Raw genomic sequence first — 16817 nt, forward strand, 5'->3', positions numbered from 1 at the left:
GGGTGGGACGCGTGCTGACAGAGACGGGGGCGGGGGGGGGGGGCGAGACACTGGCGAGACTGGGGGACTCGGGTAGAGCAGGACGGGAGGCGGGCGGGATTGGGGCATGGCGGGCCGGGGGGGGGCGGGATTTGGGGCGTGGCGGGACGGGAGGTGGGCGGGATTTGGGGCGTGGCGGGACGGGAGGCGGGCGGGATTTGGGGCGTGGCGGGACGGAGACTGAATTGTGTCAGCTCTTGCGCTCCCAGTGCCATTGGGACAGTAGTGAGTGAGGCGAGCGGGGAGGGATTGAGGAGCGGAGAGTGGGCGGCGATGCTGATGATGGTGGTGTGTGCGGATTGATTAACCAGTGGCTGTTTTGTTTTGTTTTTTTTTGGGGGGGGGGCTGCTACATTGACTTGATGCCGATGAAGATGAAGGTGCCGATGAAGCTGCCCGAGCCTGAGGAGGAGGAGGACGAGGAGGAGGGCGGCGGCGGCGGTAAGGGGAAGGCTCCCGCGGCCATGCCGGCCCCGCCGCCCTGCCAGCCCTGGAAGGAGGGGGTGTACGAGTGGTTCGGCTCGGCCCTCAGCTCGGCCCAGCGCCTGGAGTTCTGCTGCGGCCTGCTCGACCTGTGCCACCCGCTGGAGCTGCGCTTCCTGGGCAGCTGCCTGGAGGACCTGGCCCGCAAGGACTACCACTCGCTGCGGGACTCGGAGCTCCGCGCCAACAGCGTGCCCGAGCTGGCCGCCATCGGCGACCCGGCCGACGAGCTGAGCCGCAGCCGCCTGCTGGTGTCGCTGGCGCTGCTGGGCTCCGAGAACCGCGAGGCGGCCGCCGTGCTGGCCCGCGCCCTCTCCCGCCTCGACTCGGCCGTGCTGCGCGGCTGCGGCCTGCCGCCCACCGAGCGCGGCCTGCAGGAGTTCCTGCTGCTGCTCACCATGGCCTCCAACCACCCCGCCTTCTCCTTCCACCAGAAAGAGCGCCTCCGACAGCAGCTCGCCGAGCTCCAGCGCCGGCCCGGCGGCAGCGGCGGCGGGGGCCGCACCTTCCAGAGAGCCGTCTCCAAGGTGAGGGGGATGGGGACCGGGGGGCAGCAATGGGGGCTCTGGGGGGGGGTCAATATTGGGGCCGGGGTGTGTGTGTTGGGGGGGGGGGGGGTCAATATTGGGGCCGGGGTGTGTGTATTGGGGGGGGGGTCAATATTGGGGCCGGGGTGTGTGTAGTGGGGGGGGGGTCAATATTGGGGCCGGGGTGTGTATATTGGGGGGGGGGTCAATATTGGGGCCGGGGTGTGTGTAGTGGGGGGGGGGGTCAATATTGGGGCCGGGGTGTGTGTAGTGGGGGGGGGGGGGGTCAATATTGGGGCCGGGGTGTGTGTAGTGGGGGGGGGGTCAATATTGGGGCCGGGGTGTGTGTAGTGGGGGGGGTCAATATTGGGGCCGGGGTGTGTGTAGTGGGGGGGGGGGGTCAATATTGGGGCCGGGGTGTGTGTAGTGGGGGGGGGGTCCAATATTGGGGCCGGTGTGTGTGGTGGTGGTTGGGGGGGGGGGTGGGTCAATGTTGGGGCCGGTGTGGTGGGGGTGGGTTAATATTGGGGAAAGGGTGGCACAGTGGTTAGCGGTTCTGCCTCAATGCCAGGGACCCGGGTTCGATTCCCAGCTTGGGTCACTGCCTGTGTGGAATTTGCACGTTCTCCCTGTGTCTGCGTGGGTTTCCTCCCACAGACCAAAAGACGTGCTGGTTGGAGGCATTGACCCGAACAGGTGCCGGAGTGTGACGACTAGGGGAGTTTCACAGTAACTTCATTGCAGTGATAATGTAAGCCTTAATTGTGACTAATACATAAACAAACAAACTATTGGGGATGTTGGGGTTAATATTCGGGGTGTGTGGATGGGGGTTAATATTGTGTGGTATTTGGGGGGGGTTGATGTTGGGGATGTGAGGGGCTGGGGTGGGGAGAAGGGGGGGTTGGGGGGGTGTTTTTGGGGCTGGGCTGGGGAAACCTGCTCTCGCTCTGAGTGCAGTGCCCAGCCCTGGTCTGCTCCGCCAGCTTAAAGCTAAATCTCTCCATCATTGTCGCGACCCTGTCAGTCTTTTGAACCGTGTCAACTCTCGGTGGATTTTCTCGTTTCATTTTGTAACAAATGGAGATTTTAAATGTGTTTTTGGTTTAAAAAAATTAAAATGCAGCGGCTGTTCGCTCCTCCGGCCGATAGGCGGCTCATCGAGCGGTGGTGGGGGCGGAGTGCGCCTGCGCGGAGTGTAAGGGGGGCGGGGCGGCCTTTTTTGAATGGACCGTTGACGTTTGAAAGCAGCCAATGAAGCGCCGCGCTGGGTCTGGTGTCAGTTGGTGGGGGAGGGGGTGGAGTTTCAGTCGAGCAGCAGCTCCATCAGAGGTGTCTGATCACTGAACACAGCAGCTCCATCAGAGAGAGACGTGTCTGATCACTGAACACAGCAGCTCCATCAGAGAGAGACGTGTCTGATCACTGAACATAGCAGCTCCATCAGAGAGAGATGTGTCTGATCACTGAACTCACACAGCAGCTCCATCAGAGAGAGACGTGTCTGATCACTGAACATAGCAGCTCCATCAGAGAGAGATGTGTCTGATCACTGAACTCACACAGCAGCTCCATCAGAGAGAGATGTGTCGGAGCTGCTGTGTTCAGTGATCAATCAGAGAGAGACGTGTCTGATCACTGAACGCAGCAGCTCCATCAGAGAGAGATGTGTCTGATCACCGAACACAGCAGCTCCATCAGAGAGATGTCTGATTGCTGAACACACACAGCAGTTCCATTAGAGATGTGTCTGATCGCTGAACATGCACAGCAGCTCCATCAGAGAGAGGTGTCTGATCGCTGAACATGCACAGCAGCTCCATCAGAGAGGTGTCTGATCGCTGAACACGCACAGCAGCTCCATCAGAGAGAGGTGTCTGATCGCTGAACACACACAGCAGCTCCATCAGAGAGAGGTGTCTGATCGCTGAACACGCACAGCAGCTCCATCAGAGAGAGGTGTCTGATTGCTGAACTCAGATCAGCTCCTCCACAATCATTAATTTCGCATCTGTCTACAGAGCATCAGCTGCACTGCCCCCCCCCCCCCCCCCCAATCCTTTGTGGCTACCAGGGCAAGGTCTTTGATTTGATTTATTGTCACATGTATTAACATAGAGTGAAAAGTATTGTTTCTTGCATGCTATAGAGACAATACATACTGTTCATAGAGAAGGAAATGAGAGAGAGTGCAGGTCTACTGCAATCCTGTGTTCTTTCAGGAGAAAGTGTTATTTCAGAGACATGGTAATAGCTGGTCCTGAGCTGATTTAAGGCGTTGAATTATATAGTTTAAAAATTTATTAGTGAACCCAACCCAGGGCAGCATGATGGTACTGCAGTCAGCACTGCTGCCTCACAGCACCAGGGGCCTGGGTTCAATTCCCAACTTACTGTCTGTGTGGAGTTCTCCCCATGTCTGTATTGGTTTCCTCCCACAGTCGACAGATGCATCGGCCATGCTAAATTCTCACTTGGTGTAGCTGAAAAAGTATGTGGCAACTAGGATTTTCACAGTAACTTCATTGCAGTGTTAACATAAGCCTACTTAGGACACTAATAAATGAACAAAATGCTTAAAAGCTCCACATGTAGGTTTACATTTGTGCTGCAATGAAATTACTGAGAAGCCTCAATTTGTCACACTCTGGTGCCTATTTGGTTACACTGAGGGAGAATTTAGCATGGTCAGTGCACCTAACCAGAATTTCTTTCGGATTGTGGGAGGAAACTGGAGCTCCCAGATGACATCCGTGCAGACATGGGGAGAACATGCAGACTCCCCACACAGACGCACACACTCTGATCCAAGCTGGGAACTGAACCCGGTTCGCTGGCGCTGTGAGGCAGCAATGCTAACCACTGTGCCACCTAGTTGTACATGGCATGAAGGTGCTACAGTTCAGTTTGTTATTTCAAAATAATGTATAGTTTTAATGTTTAGTGCAGGTTGGCTTTCCGTGTCAGTGGTCTTCTGACCCCAGATATTAGTTGTGGCTCAGTTGGCAGCACTTTTCCTCTCAGCTTCATGGTCCGCTTGTGGATTGAGGTTTATGCTTCAGTTCATAAGTAAGGGTGTGAGTGCTACCTACACTTTTGTAGGTATTAGAGTCTCTGTCTTGCTTAGTTGGATGTGAAATACCCCAATGGGCAGGTGGCACAGTGATTAGCACTGCTGCCCTACAGCACCAGCGACCTGGGTTCAGTTCTGACCTCGGGTAACTGTGTGGAGTTTGCATGTTCTCCCCATTGTCTGCCTGGGCTTACTTTGGGTGCTTTGACTTTCTCCCACCCTCCCAAAATGCACCTTGATTGGCCATGCTAATTTGCCCCTCAGTGTCACAGGGTAAATTACGGGGATAAGGTCTGGCTGGGATTGTTGCCAGTGCAGGCTTGATGGACTGAATGGCCGCCTCCTCATTGTATGCATTCTGTGACTAATGTTCAATTTTAAGACAAGCAGGAGAGCTATCTCTCAGCGACCTGGTTAATATTCCTAAAAACAGATGATCTGATTATCATATTGCAGTTTGTTTGATCAGCCGTTGGAACTGAGATCAACCACAGTTATACTGAATGGTGGAGCAGGCTTGAAAGGCTGAATTGCTCCTCGCTCTAGTGTTGGTACATTTCAAAAGCCTTTCTTTCCCTGTAAAGAGCTTTGAGACATCATGTGGTTGTGAAACACATGCAACCCTTTCTTTTCCGGTAGATGTTCTATCAGCAGAACTACAACAGTTGCACCTCCTTTTGAAAGTACTACCTTCCATATTTCAGCTTCTGACCTGATGTTTATTTTAGGGGGAATATGCCCTAAGTCTGTTGCTAGCCTTTGCAGTCTGCACAATTGCACCCATTCATAGTTGCAAAAACTTGAGTTGTCCTTAATTGCAGGGTGGCTTTTGATATAGGCGATTCATTTTTTTTGTCAGGATGTCCATCTCTGCGCAAAGCAGCTTTCTTTCCCTTCCCTGATGGTATTGAATGCTTGTTAATGTTCAGTTCCTCAGTTACCAGTAGTTGGACATAGTATCCAATTTTTCAGATGTGAAGCTGTGCAATGAGTGATGGTGGGATATTCCACTGTTGACTGTATCACAGAGCCCAGTCGTGATTTGGGAGCCCAAAAAAGTCACAATATAACTGGTGCACTCCAATGAATACCCCAGCTTTGGTATGGTGAAATCCTTCAACAAACCTATACCCTTCAGCAGCTCTCCATCCTGGGGCAGACATTCAAAATCACAGAACTCCAATGGTTTATACTGAGGCCTGGAATTTAGGTCGATTTTCATAGAATCCCTACAGTGCAGAAGGAAGCCATTTGGCCCATTGAGTCTGTGTTTAGTCAATCCTGCCCAGGCCCTATCCCATGTACTTATCCTGCTAATTCACCCTGACACTAAGGTGCACTTTACCATGGCCAATCAACCTAACCTGCACATCGTTGGACTGTGGGAGGAAGTCCATGCAGACTCCACACGGACAGTCACCTGAGGCCAGAATTGAACTTGGGTTTCTGGCACTGTGAGGCAGCAGTGCTAACCACTGCCACCAGGGTTAATTCATTGAAGTGTTCCGAACCTGAGAGACACATTCAGAAAACACTTATTCTGTCTGGGCAGAGATCAGGAAATATTTGCACCACTGGATGAGTTACTTGTGTATTACTAATTATATTGAGGCACTTTAAAACAAATTAGTTTACTGAGGGCAGAATATTTGGATCATTGAGATAGCTCCAGTTTCTAAGTGACTACATTAAAAGAAAAGCTAATGGGTAATTGTTGGCAAACTGTAATTTGCTATTTTCTTGGGTAAATTCTGCAGTGAAATTCTCCAATTCACAGCTGTACCATGGGATATCATCTGTGAAGATCATAGAGTCCCTGTAGTGCAGCAGGACCCCATTCAGCTCATTGAGCCTGCACTGACCTTTTGACAGAGCATCTTACCCATACCTTCCCCGCTAATGCACCTAATCTGCATGTCTTTGGACTGTGGAAGCATCCGGAGAAATCCCACCCAGACGCAGTGAATGTGCAGACTCCATAGTCACCTGAGCTGGAATTTAACCTGGGTCCCTGTGTGAGAGGCAGCAATGCTAACCACTGTGCCAGCCCACTTTTGAGGAAGTTAACTGAAACTACCCTACCTGATATTTTTCACTCAACCAGCACCATAGAATAGTCACAGCACAGAGTGAGGCCATTCAACCAGTTTCATCACTTGTGGCTCTCTGGCTGAATGGCCTCCTGAATTGAAGCGGGTTTAAAGTTTTATTAGTCACAAGTAGGCTTACATTAACACTGCAGTGAAGTTGCTGTGAAAACCCCCTAGTCGCCACACTTCAGTGCCTGTTCGGGTACACAGAAAATTTAGCGTGGCCAATGCACCTAACCAGCACACCTTTCGGACCGTGGGAAGAAACCAAAGCACCCGGAGGAAACCTACACAGACACGGGGAGAATGTACAGACTCCACACTGACAGTGACCCAGGTCCCTGGCGCTGTGAGGCAGCAGCGCTAACCACTGTGCCAACCATCGGATCATAGAAACAAATGGGTGACTTTGTCCATCGTTACTTAGCTGGAAAGTTAAAGTAATCAAATGAATAGGGGATAGGTTACTCCCTGTCTTAATATCTCTCCTGTATTTTAGTGCTCTAAATTCACAGTGATCATGACACTATCTGCAGCTTTAATCTTCATAAAGATTAGTGATTATTGGATTTCTAAAGTGTGTCGTTATTCTGACAGAAAATTATAAATGGTGTATGTTCTCCATTAATGTAACAAAATAAAAAGGGTGTTGCTGTATTTCAAATTGTGTGGCTTTTAATGATGACACTTGCTGCCTTTCATAACCTGTTATCACATAACTGGTTTGCATATAAATTGGCTGCATGACCCTTGTGAACGTTAGGCTGAATAAAGCAGGGTGGGTGCCATTATTAACCTTCTGCTGATAAATTAGTAGAGGAATTCTTTTGTAGCTTGTCCTCTGAATACTTGATGTGCGTTGCAAAGCAGTAGCACAGTGCTTAAATTATCATGTTGTCTGCTCTGAATTCAGGAATTTAATCAAAATTAGCCTATTTTTCAGTTCCTTTTACAAATTGTAGAATTTCCCAAATTTCTTTACACCAATGAAGTACTTTTTGAAGTCTAGTCACTATTCCAGTTTACAAATTTCCACAAACAGCAATGAAATAACAAACAAATCATCTGTTTTAGTGATGTTGATTGAAGGATGAGTATTGGTCATGATGCTGCTGAGAATTTCCTTGCCCTTCTTTGAAGTGGTGCCTCGTGGCCTTTTACATCCACTCAAAAAGGCAGATGGTGGAAAGTTGCACCTCTTAATGTTGCAACACTTGCTCAGCCCTGCACTGGAATGTTGCTTTTTCATCTTTTAATATCGATATTTTGAGTTCATGCCAGGAAATCTCCACTCTGTACCACAAAGATTGGGGCAGTTTTTATGGAACTTAACCGTGCTGCACTAATTGGTCGTTCTGTTAGAGAACGAATGAAATTTCCACTACAAATATGAAAGATAACAAACTGGAGAGGAAATGGTTGCACTGATGTAGGTGATGTTCTATTGGATTAAATAATTTAGAATGTTTGGTCTGCAGCTGAAATGCCAAAACCAAACTAGAACACTGCACTACAGTACGGTCAATGTCTTTTTGAGTACAAGGTATTTCACATTGCGAAGGAATTTAAAACTTAGATAAGAGATGCAAATGGATCTGTAGGGTTCATTTCTTTGGGGGAATATAATTATTTGGAGGTTCTGTGCTGCTTGTTCTTTTTCACCATAACCTTTGGCTCATTTATGTTGTTGGGCAGAGTGTCAAGCATGCCTTGCTGTTCAGAAAAAAGGGTATCTGTACAGTTGATTCAAGATCATAACTCCTCAGGCAATCTCATTCTCCGGCAGGTTGGTGGCCTGCAACAACCAACACTGCCACCCAGTTCCCTTCAACTCTTGGCAGGCCTTCTACCTCTGCTGGAGCTTCAAAACTGTATCTGCTGAGGTGGTTCTTGGCTCCTGTTGTACATGCCGCCTCATTTATGTTGGTGTTGGCAGTTCAAAGTGAAAAATGAATGGCTGTATGTATGGAAGATAAATAACAGAATTCAGTGGATATAGTGAAAGTATTTTTAGAAGCAACATTTTGACTAGCATGGTCAATCTGAATGAAGCACTGGGGTTGGGGAGCCCAATATCTAGTGAGTACTGACTTAGTTCAGCTCGAGTGTCATTTAGAGACATCATTTGGGCTTTGGTACAAAGCTGTTTCTGATCAGTTTATTGACTCGCTGTCCAGCTCTCACGTGAAGACTGGTCATCTGGACACTGTTGGAAAATGATCGTGGGTGCTGTGGGAAAGTGGGCCCCAACAGTGGTGGGTGAAGAAGGATTAAGGTGAAAAGCATAAACACTTTTTTTTAAATTCAGTTGTTCAGGTCAGGGATGTTGGGGTTAAGGAGGCTTCAGCCTTCATTACAGTGTAAACATTTAGCAGTCAAGTCTCTATTGGAGGGGGGTGGGGCACATGGGGGCAATTTAAAATGTGAAGATGGCTGCTTGTCCCTGTATCACTGTCAGTGCAAATGAGATGTGCATGCACAAGCAATTCCTGAAAGCACAATACTCTGCTTCCCAGTGGTGCTGAACTTTAATTGTGCTTTTTTTCGCAATAACTTCATTGTAGTGTTAATGTAAGATTTCTGTGACATTAAGAAATAAACTTTAAAACTGTATTTCTGCTATTTGAATATAAAAGTCACTTTTGCATTTAGTAATTAATTAGGCAAGGGGTACAAATATGGGATATCCTCGAGAGGAGAGACCTGGTCTTAGGATCCACTGGTTCAAGTTAAATGCACTGATTTACTGCCTTGAACCTTCTGTTTTGATAACATCACAATATCATGTTTGGTCTTGTAGTTACAGCACTATGTGTTCCTCCATCCAGACTTGGAATATTGCATCATCTTTCTGCTGTTTCTCATCCCCTGCCTATCTACACCCTTCCTAAAAGTTGTTTGTACTTGGGCAATGGTTCAGGTAAAGCCAGAGTTCGCAAAAATAGCAAAAAAAATGCCACTAGAATTCATAAATTGCATGAATTGTTGGCGTAAGTATATGCATATGACTTAATAGTGATTACAGAGATGTGACTGCAAGAAGACCAAGGCAGAACCTGAATATTCAAGCATACTTGAATTTTGAAAGGACTGGAAGTTGGGAAAAGATAGTGGAGTCACACTGTTACTTAAGGCTGAGAGTGGGAGAGGACCTTAGTTCTGACGATTAAGGTATGAAATCAGTTTGGGTAGAGATAACTAGTAAACATAAGTCAGTTGTGGAAGTAGTTTGTAGACTTCCTAATGATAGCTACGCTGTGGGACAGGCTATATAAGAAGAAATAATTGGAACTTGTAAGAATCAGAGAGATCGCTTCTTGGCCTTTTGGCTAAGATCAAGTGTAGTATTGACATGCTGTGCTTGGTTGAAGTCATTAGGTTACGTTTCAGCTTCACTTGAAGTAGTTTTTTTAAAAGCAGCATCTTAGTCTTTTGGCTAAGATGCAAATGAGATCAAGCCTTGGAGGAGAAGCTATGCCCACTCCAATCAGCTTGGATCATGTAGATCAAGCCCAAGACAGGAGGTGAGAGCCCTGTCTTGTCAGCTTGGATCAGGAATGTCTCAACTTGTTGAGACTCTGAAATGGACTTGATTGGATTGAATTGGAATAAAAACACCCAGGCAGTGTGGGAAGCAGGATTTGATTTGTGCCGTGACTAACCTTTTGAAGCACTTCATAATGATGTCAGAGCCACCGGATGATATTCATTAAGGCACACTGCCTGGCTTTTCTTTGGTACCAGGATGATGGTCGTCATGAAGCAGATAGAGACCTCAGATTAGCGTAAAGAGAGGTTGAAGTTATCTGCGAATACCCCCACCAGTTGGCCCGCGCAGGATCTGAGTGCTTGTTTGGGTACCCACTTTGGGCCAGTTGCTTTCCGTGGATTGACTTTGACAATGGCAGAGCAGCCTTCTCAAATGGTGACCTCATCCAGGATGGAGGGCATGCTGTCATTGACCTCTTTCTTAATGGGCAGCGAATACATTGAATCATAGACACCTACAGTGCAGAAGATGATCAGTTGGCCCATTGAGTCTGACCACAATCCCACCCAATCCCCACAGACCCATGTATTTATCCTACTAGTCCCACTGACACTAAGTGGCAATTTACCAAGGCCAGTCAACCCAACCAGCATGTTTTTGGACTGTGGGAGGAAACCAGAGCACTTGGAGGGAACCCACGCAGGTGTGTAGAGAATGTGCAAACTCCACACAGACAGTGATTAAAGCCAGGCACCCAACCTGGGTTCCTCGCGCTGAGGCAGCAATGCTAACCACTGTTCCACTTTCTGTATAAAACCCCTTTGTATATTGGACAGGCAACTATGGAACCATTAGTGCAATGCTGGAGATAAGTAGTCACATCTTTCTCCAGAGCTGGATAGAGCGGACACTTTGTTGTCTAGTCTTTTACACTGGCCTGGCTGAATGTTCATACAAGTCACATTCCAGCAGATTGATGTGTTTAGCCTTTGTCCATTGGAATTGCTTAGAATTTTCCAGAACCACCAGTATGTGGCCAGCTGAGGCCATTTCATCAGCCCAGCAATTGTCCATTTGAAAAAAAAGCAGAATTTAAACAAGAGAATCTTTCAGATTATTTAATTTTCATGCCTTCTTGGCATGCTAATACGCCATAAAAGGTTCAGGCAAGGAACTGTTTCCATGTCTAGGTCTCTGTTCAACACCACACCAATCCTATGTCTGGGTCATGTGCTGCCTTTCATCACTATAGTATTGTACTATATATTGTATAGTACTGCCTGGTATAGTGGGCAGTACTATACTCAGTGCCACATTAACCCTGTTTGTGACAGACCCCTGGATCTCTTCCACCCCCAAAACCCCAGCTCTTTATACCATGGATATGGAGTTGCGCTATTTTACCTTGTGTTTTATATTGTTATTGATCTTATGCATGTAACTTGTTGGTGCCTTAATGCAATTCTAACGTTGTTATAATCACTGCTTGAGCTCATTGGGGATGAGCCCTGCATATCTACCATGGCTAATCCACTTAACCCACATGTCTTTGGGTGTTGTGCATTGAGACAGAATTAATTGCCTTCATAGTAAAAGAGCCTATAGCTTGTGGTGATTGTAAATATGATTGAAGTTTGCATACCAATTGAGGGTGCTTAAATGAGGCAATTATGGGGCAATGAAGTCTGAGCTGGCAAAAGTGTACTGGGAAATTAGTTTAAGGGGTAGATCAGTAACGATGCAATGACAAAAGTTGAAGGTATTTCATAACATTCAGCAAAGATACCTTTCAGTGAGAAAGAAGCACTCCCAAGGGGAGGATGCATCATCCGTGGATAAACGAAGCTAAGGATAATATGAAATTGAAAGAAAAATTGTATAATTCTGTAAAGATTGGTAATAGGACCGAAGATTGGGCAGAATTTTTAAAAACAGCAAAGAATAACAAAAAAAGTAACAACAAAGGTGAAATTAGTGTGCGAGAAAGCTACCTAGAAATATAAATAACACTCCTGGCTGTACCAACACTAGGTGGACTGGAGTGGTTTAAGAAAGCACCTCACCACCACCTCGAGGGCACTTAAGGTTGGGCAATAAATGCTGGCCTAGCCAGTGACACACTCAGGCTGCAAAAGAACTGTTATAGAAACCCATGTTTTTTTTAATAAGTACTGAAAAAGTAAATAAAGAGAGTGTTAGTCCTCTTGAGAGAGAGAGTCTGGAATTAATAATGGAAAATAAGGATATGACTGAATCATTGAACAGATATTTATGTCTGGCTTCACTGTAGAAGACACAAATAATAATCTTGGAATGCTTGCAAGTCCGAGGGGTGAAAGTTAAAACAATTACAGTCACCAGGGAAGAATACAAAGAAAACTGTTAGAACCATAGACTGACAGGTTTTTTTTAATTCATTCGTGGGACATGGGAATTGCTGGCTGGCCAGCATTTATTACCCATCCCTAATTGCTCTTGAGGGCAGTCGAGTCGATCACATTGCTGTGGCTCTGGAGTCGCATGTAGTCAGATGGCAGATTCCCTTCCGTAAAGGACATTAGTGAATCTGATGGGTTTTTCCGACAATGATTTCACGGTCTTCATTAGATTCTTAATTCCAGACATTTTTAATTAAATTGAAATTCCACCAGATATTGTGACAGGATTTGAATGAGTCCCCAGAACGTTAGCCAGCGATAATATCACTATAGGCCATTGCCTCCCCAGGACCTGATGGTCTGCATTGCAGAATCTTAAAATAATGACTGTAGTGATATTAGATGCATTGGTTGTAATTTTGCAAAGTTTCCTAGATTCTGCAAAGATTGGAATGTAGTGATGGGGGTGGCACAGTAGCACAGTGGTTCTCAGTGCTGCTTCAGAGGGCTAGGGACTCAGGTTCCATTCCTGGCTTGGATAACTCTGGAATTTGCACGTTCTCCCCATGTCTGCTTGGATTTTCTCTGGGTCCTCCAGTTTCCTCCCACATTCTGAAAGGTGCATTGAGCTGAACAGACGCTGGAGTGTGGTGACTACAAACTTCATTACAGTATTAATGTAAGCCTTACTTATGACTAATAATAAATAAACTTTAAAAGAAAGGAGACTGAAAGAAGGGAACTACAGGTCAGTTATTGGTCCTAGGGAAAATGCTATGAATTATTATCAAGCAGGTTATAGGACACTTAAAAAATCAATGTAATCAGGCAGAGTTAACAGGGCTTTGTGAAAGGGAATTCATGTTTGACCAATTTATTCGAGTTCTTTGAGGAAGGAGCAAGTATCGTGGATAATGGGAAGCCTGTAGTTGTGTATTTGGATTACCAAAAGCATTTGGTATGGTGGCATATTGGAAAATACTACACCAAGATAAGTGTCAGATGTACCATATTAGCATAGATAGGGAATTGGTTAGTTAACAGGAAGCAGAGCGTTAGGATAAATGGGTCATTCTCGCGATGGCAATCTATAACTGGGCGTGATACGATCACGACTGGGGTCTCAACTATTTACGGTATTTAGCAAACATTTGATCCTTTCATCCAAGTCTATGAATGGGTAACACCTTACTCTGAGATTATACCACCTGGTCCTAAACTGTCCCACAAGGGGAAACAAACTCTCAACATCTACCCTGTAAAGCTCCCTGAACTGTCTCTCATTCTTCTAAACTCCAGTGAGTACAGACCCAATCTACTCAACCTCTCCTCATAAGAAAAGCCCCCTGTGCTTGCGTCAACTTAGTGAACCTCCTCTGGACTGCTGCTGCTGATGCCAGTAGATAAGGAAACCAAAAACTGTTCACAGTACTTCAGGTGTGGGCTAACTAGTGCCTTGTATAGATTTAACAGGATTTCTCCATTTTCATACTCCATTCCCTTTGAAACAAAGACCACTATTCCATTTGCTTTTCCTATTATGCTGAACTTACCTGCTAGTTTTTTTTGTGGTTTACGCATGAGGACCCCCAAATCTCTGTGCTGCAGCTTTCTACAGTCTTTTCCCATTTAAATCATATCTCTTTTTCTGACTAAAGTGGATAACTTCACATTTCCCTACATTTTATATTCCAACTCAAGTTTTTGCCCACTCACTCAATCTGTCTGAATCCCTTTGTAGACCATATGTCATTCTCACCACTTGTTTTCCCAACTACCTTTGTTTCATCTGCAAGCTTTCTGGAAAAAAAACTTTCCTATAGCCTTTCTGCATACCACTCTAATTGTTTTTGATTTGAAATGTTCCTTTCCCCTATTGTGGATTGTACTGCCACCGCTGTTTCTGATTAGACATTTTGAGCCCTAAAGAATTCTTTTCCCGAGCAAATTCCACCTCATTTTTGTTGGACGGGGGTCAAGGGTTTGGTTTTAAAATGTACTTCATTCATTACCAATCCAGTAAAATTAACTTTACCTCATCAAATTCACCTCATAATTTTGTGAATCTTGTTCCCTTCTGTTCTAATGAACAGAATGAGGTGTGTTTTAGATTATCCTTAAGTTTGTCGTTGCTGAATTGTGATTTTCCTTTGCAAATCTCCATTGTGTAAATAAAAACAAGAAATGGGTTAGAATGGCTTCACCTGATGCCCTATTCAGTCGGGCAGGTTGGGGACAGTGACGGGAGTTGATTTATCTTCCCATCTCCCTGCTGTGGAGATTTAGTTTTAACAAGTGTAATGTAACAGATTGACATGCTGGTTGATAAGTAGCTTGTATTCCAGTGATGGTAGTCAAAGCCACAACCTTTGACTTGGATCGTGATGGTGTTTCATACAAGCACGAGTTAGTGCAGAGCAATTTAAGTGTGTGTTGAGGCAAATCGACTTGCTTGTCTTTTCTTGACTTTTAACTAGCTTTGCATTAGCAAGTTTTGTGGGAGAACTTTTAAAAAGTCTTTTTAAAAAGGAATGGGTACTATTTGAAGTAAGACTAAGCAAGAATCAAAAGCTAAATTGTCTTATTGAGCAAATTATACATTTCACAGCCAGTGTCAAGTTGTTGTGTTTTTAAATAATTATGTTGATTATCCACTAAATAAATGTCTCAAAATGCAGCTCATGGAAATATAATCCACCTGGGTGGAGCAGGTTTTGATGGAAGTTTACAATGAAGGAAACAATATGACCAGCATGTCAAGGTGCTAACTGTCTGAATGAGCTAACCACTTCGCCATATAGTGTGGGCTGGAATGCAGGTAGCTAAGTTTTGATGAGCCGGTCTTTATTTAGGAGGCTAGAAAAGAGAAGTTGCTTCTGGAGGTGGCTGAAAAAGTTTGAGTTGGTGGGATTTTGTCACAAATCTCACAGCACTGGATTTTCTTTGGATAAGTGATTGAAAGGGGCTGTGGATTAAGAATTTTGATTTGATTTTTTGGGAAGAGCTTTAGGGATCGTTTTGGTCATATCAGTATTGAAAGTTCTAGTTCTTGTCACAGAATTATTGTTTTTGACGGCAGTGGTGGGGAAAGGTAGACCTTGGTTTCGATGTGTACCTTTAAGCTGGCCCAACCTCCCTGGATAACATTGCCATGGGGCAGCGTAGAGAAAAAGTGGATCAAGGATGGAGCATTTTTTTGAGGGAACTGGCTATGATGCAACGGATGCAAGTGCAACCAAGCAAAGCCAGCAACAGAGATGGGAAAGAAAGGAAAGTGGAGAATTCAAAAGTGGCCAAGGGAGGTGAAGAACAGTAAAACTCCACGGTTGCAGTCAGAAAGACTGAAGGCTACTTTGATCAGTACTACCCCGTGCAATGAACCGGTGGCGCTAGGCTGGAAATCAGAAGGAACCTTTGGAGGGGCAAATGCGAAACTTGGTTGCAATGATGCATTCCAAGAATTTCCTGAGAAAAAGGAATTAAGTGTTGAAACCGCAGGCAGAGTGGAGCAGTTACAGTGACGAGGTAATGATGCCCTGAGAGATGGGGAAGGAGTGTTATTGATGACGTCATCAGCAAAATATAGTTGCATGGACAGTTTGCAAGGGCAGTAGAGTACAGAAAGTGGGATATCATGGAGGAACTGATAAAATGGAATCTTTTTGCAAAAAAATTTGTCCACTGTTGTCTATCTGACGCAAAAATAGTTTGCCATGGAAACTAAATTAATATTCAACAAATCTCCCACTGAATAATTCAGGGCAATTGTTGCCTTCATAACATTTTTTCTTAGTATCTTGTGTTGATCAACATTTGGGAGAAAATTATATGCACCAAGTGTGGGAGATCATTTTTAAAATTTTGCCCCTTGAAGGAAGCTTCAGTAAGCTGGTTAATAAATGTCACTCCTGGAAGTTATTTTCCCTTACAGCCTTCCAAATTTAGCTTGCATTATTTGACAAAACACTGATACTTTATTTAGAAAAATATTTAATCTTTTGAGGAAGGAAGTTGTGAAAATTGGTTTTGTTGCTCTACAAAAGAGACTTTGGTAATGTGTATTTCCTCTTTACATTTTTTTTAAAGGATCGTCTTTCCAGGAAAAACTATTCCTTGGGTACGGAGAATAACTATTATGAAAGAACTCCCCCATCTTGTGAAGGGGCTGAAGCAATTGCTCAGAGACCAGGTAATTTTCGATCTATTTTGAGAGTGCATCACTATTCTTGTCAGTCAATTTCTTGCACCCGGAATTGCCCAGCATTTTCATTAACCGCCTTCCAAAGGATTGGGACAGTTTTCCTGGGTATGATTAACAGGAGGAAATTGTAGTAATAATGATCCATGTTTTTATCAACCTGTATCATTATCTGATGAACCCAGAATGGCTTTAAAAAAAATTCAGATCCTGATGCTCAATTGGAAAAAAGTTGTCATGCGCAGATTAAATGTACAATCCTCCACTAGGGAAAATAATTAAAGTTAGTGATTGTATTGATTTGGTTGTTTTATCAATGTCTAAAGGTCCATAACCACTGCTGTGCACTAATGGCTTAAGTCAAATAGGGTTCCAGTGTATAGCCACAAGACAATTTATTCCTTATATTAAAAAAACACAAAGCATTTTGCCCTTGTACACCACCTTGATTCAGCCTCAGAATACTGTATATGGTTTTAATCACCTCACTGGGTGTTGATCATTTAAAAATGTAGAGGATGGCCACAAGATTAATTCCC

At 45.1% G+C, this 16817-nt stretch overlaps 1 protein-coding gene and 1 pseudogene across 3 annotated transcripts in view; both read left to right on the forward strand.

Moving 5' to 3' along the window:
- The first annotated feature begins 278 nt into the window (after positions 1-278).
- The window catches only part of LOC145351900 (zinc finger CCHC domain-containing protein 2-like), a 58566-nt gene continuing 42027 nt past the window's right edge, over positions 279-16817 (forward strand). For all 3 annotated transcript variants that reach the window (XM_080201679.1, XM_080201687.1, XM_080201696.1), the window contains exons 1-2: positions 279-1049; positions 16167-16269. In XM_080201679.1, the coding sequence (XP_080057805.1) occupies positions 402-1049; positions 16167-16269 (751 nt within the window). In that variant the 5' untranslated portion in view covers positions 279-401. The remainder of the gene's footprint in view (positions 1050-16166; positions 16270-16817) is intronic.
- On the forward strand, positions 9522-9722 carry LOC145362226 (U2 spliceosomal RNA; annotated as a pseudogene).

Source organism: Carcharhinus amblyrhynchos, chromosome 2 (genome assembly GCF_965287045.1).
Source record: "Carcharhinus amblyrhynchos chromosome 2, sCarAmb.v2.hapA, whole genome shotgun sequence".
In the NCBI taxonomy this organism is placed as follows: Eukaryota; Metazoa; Chordata; class Chondrichthyes; order Carcharhiniformes; family Carcharhinidae; genus Carcharhinus; species Carcharhinus amblyrhynchos.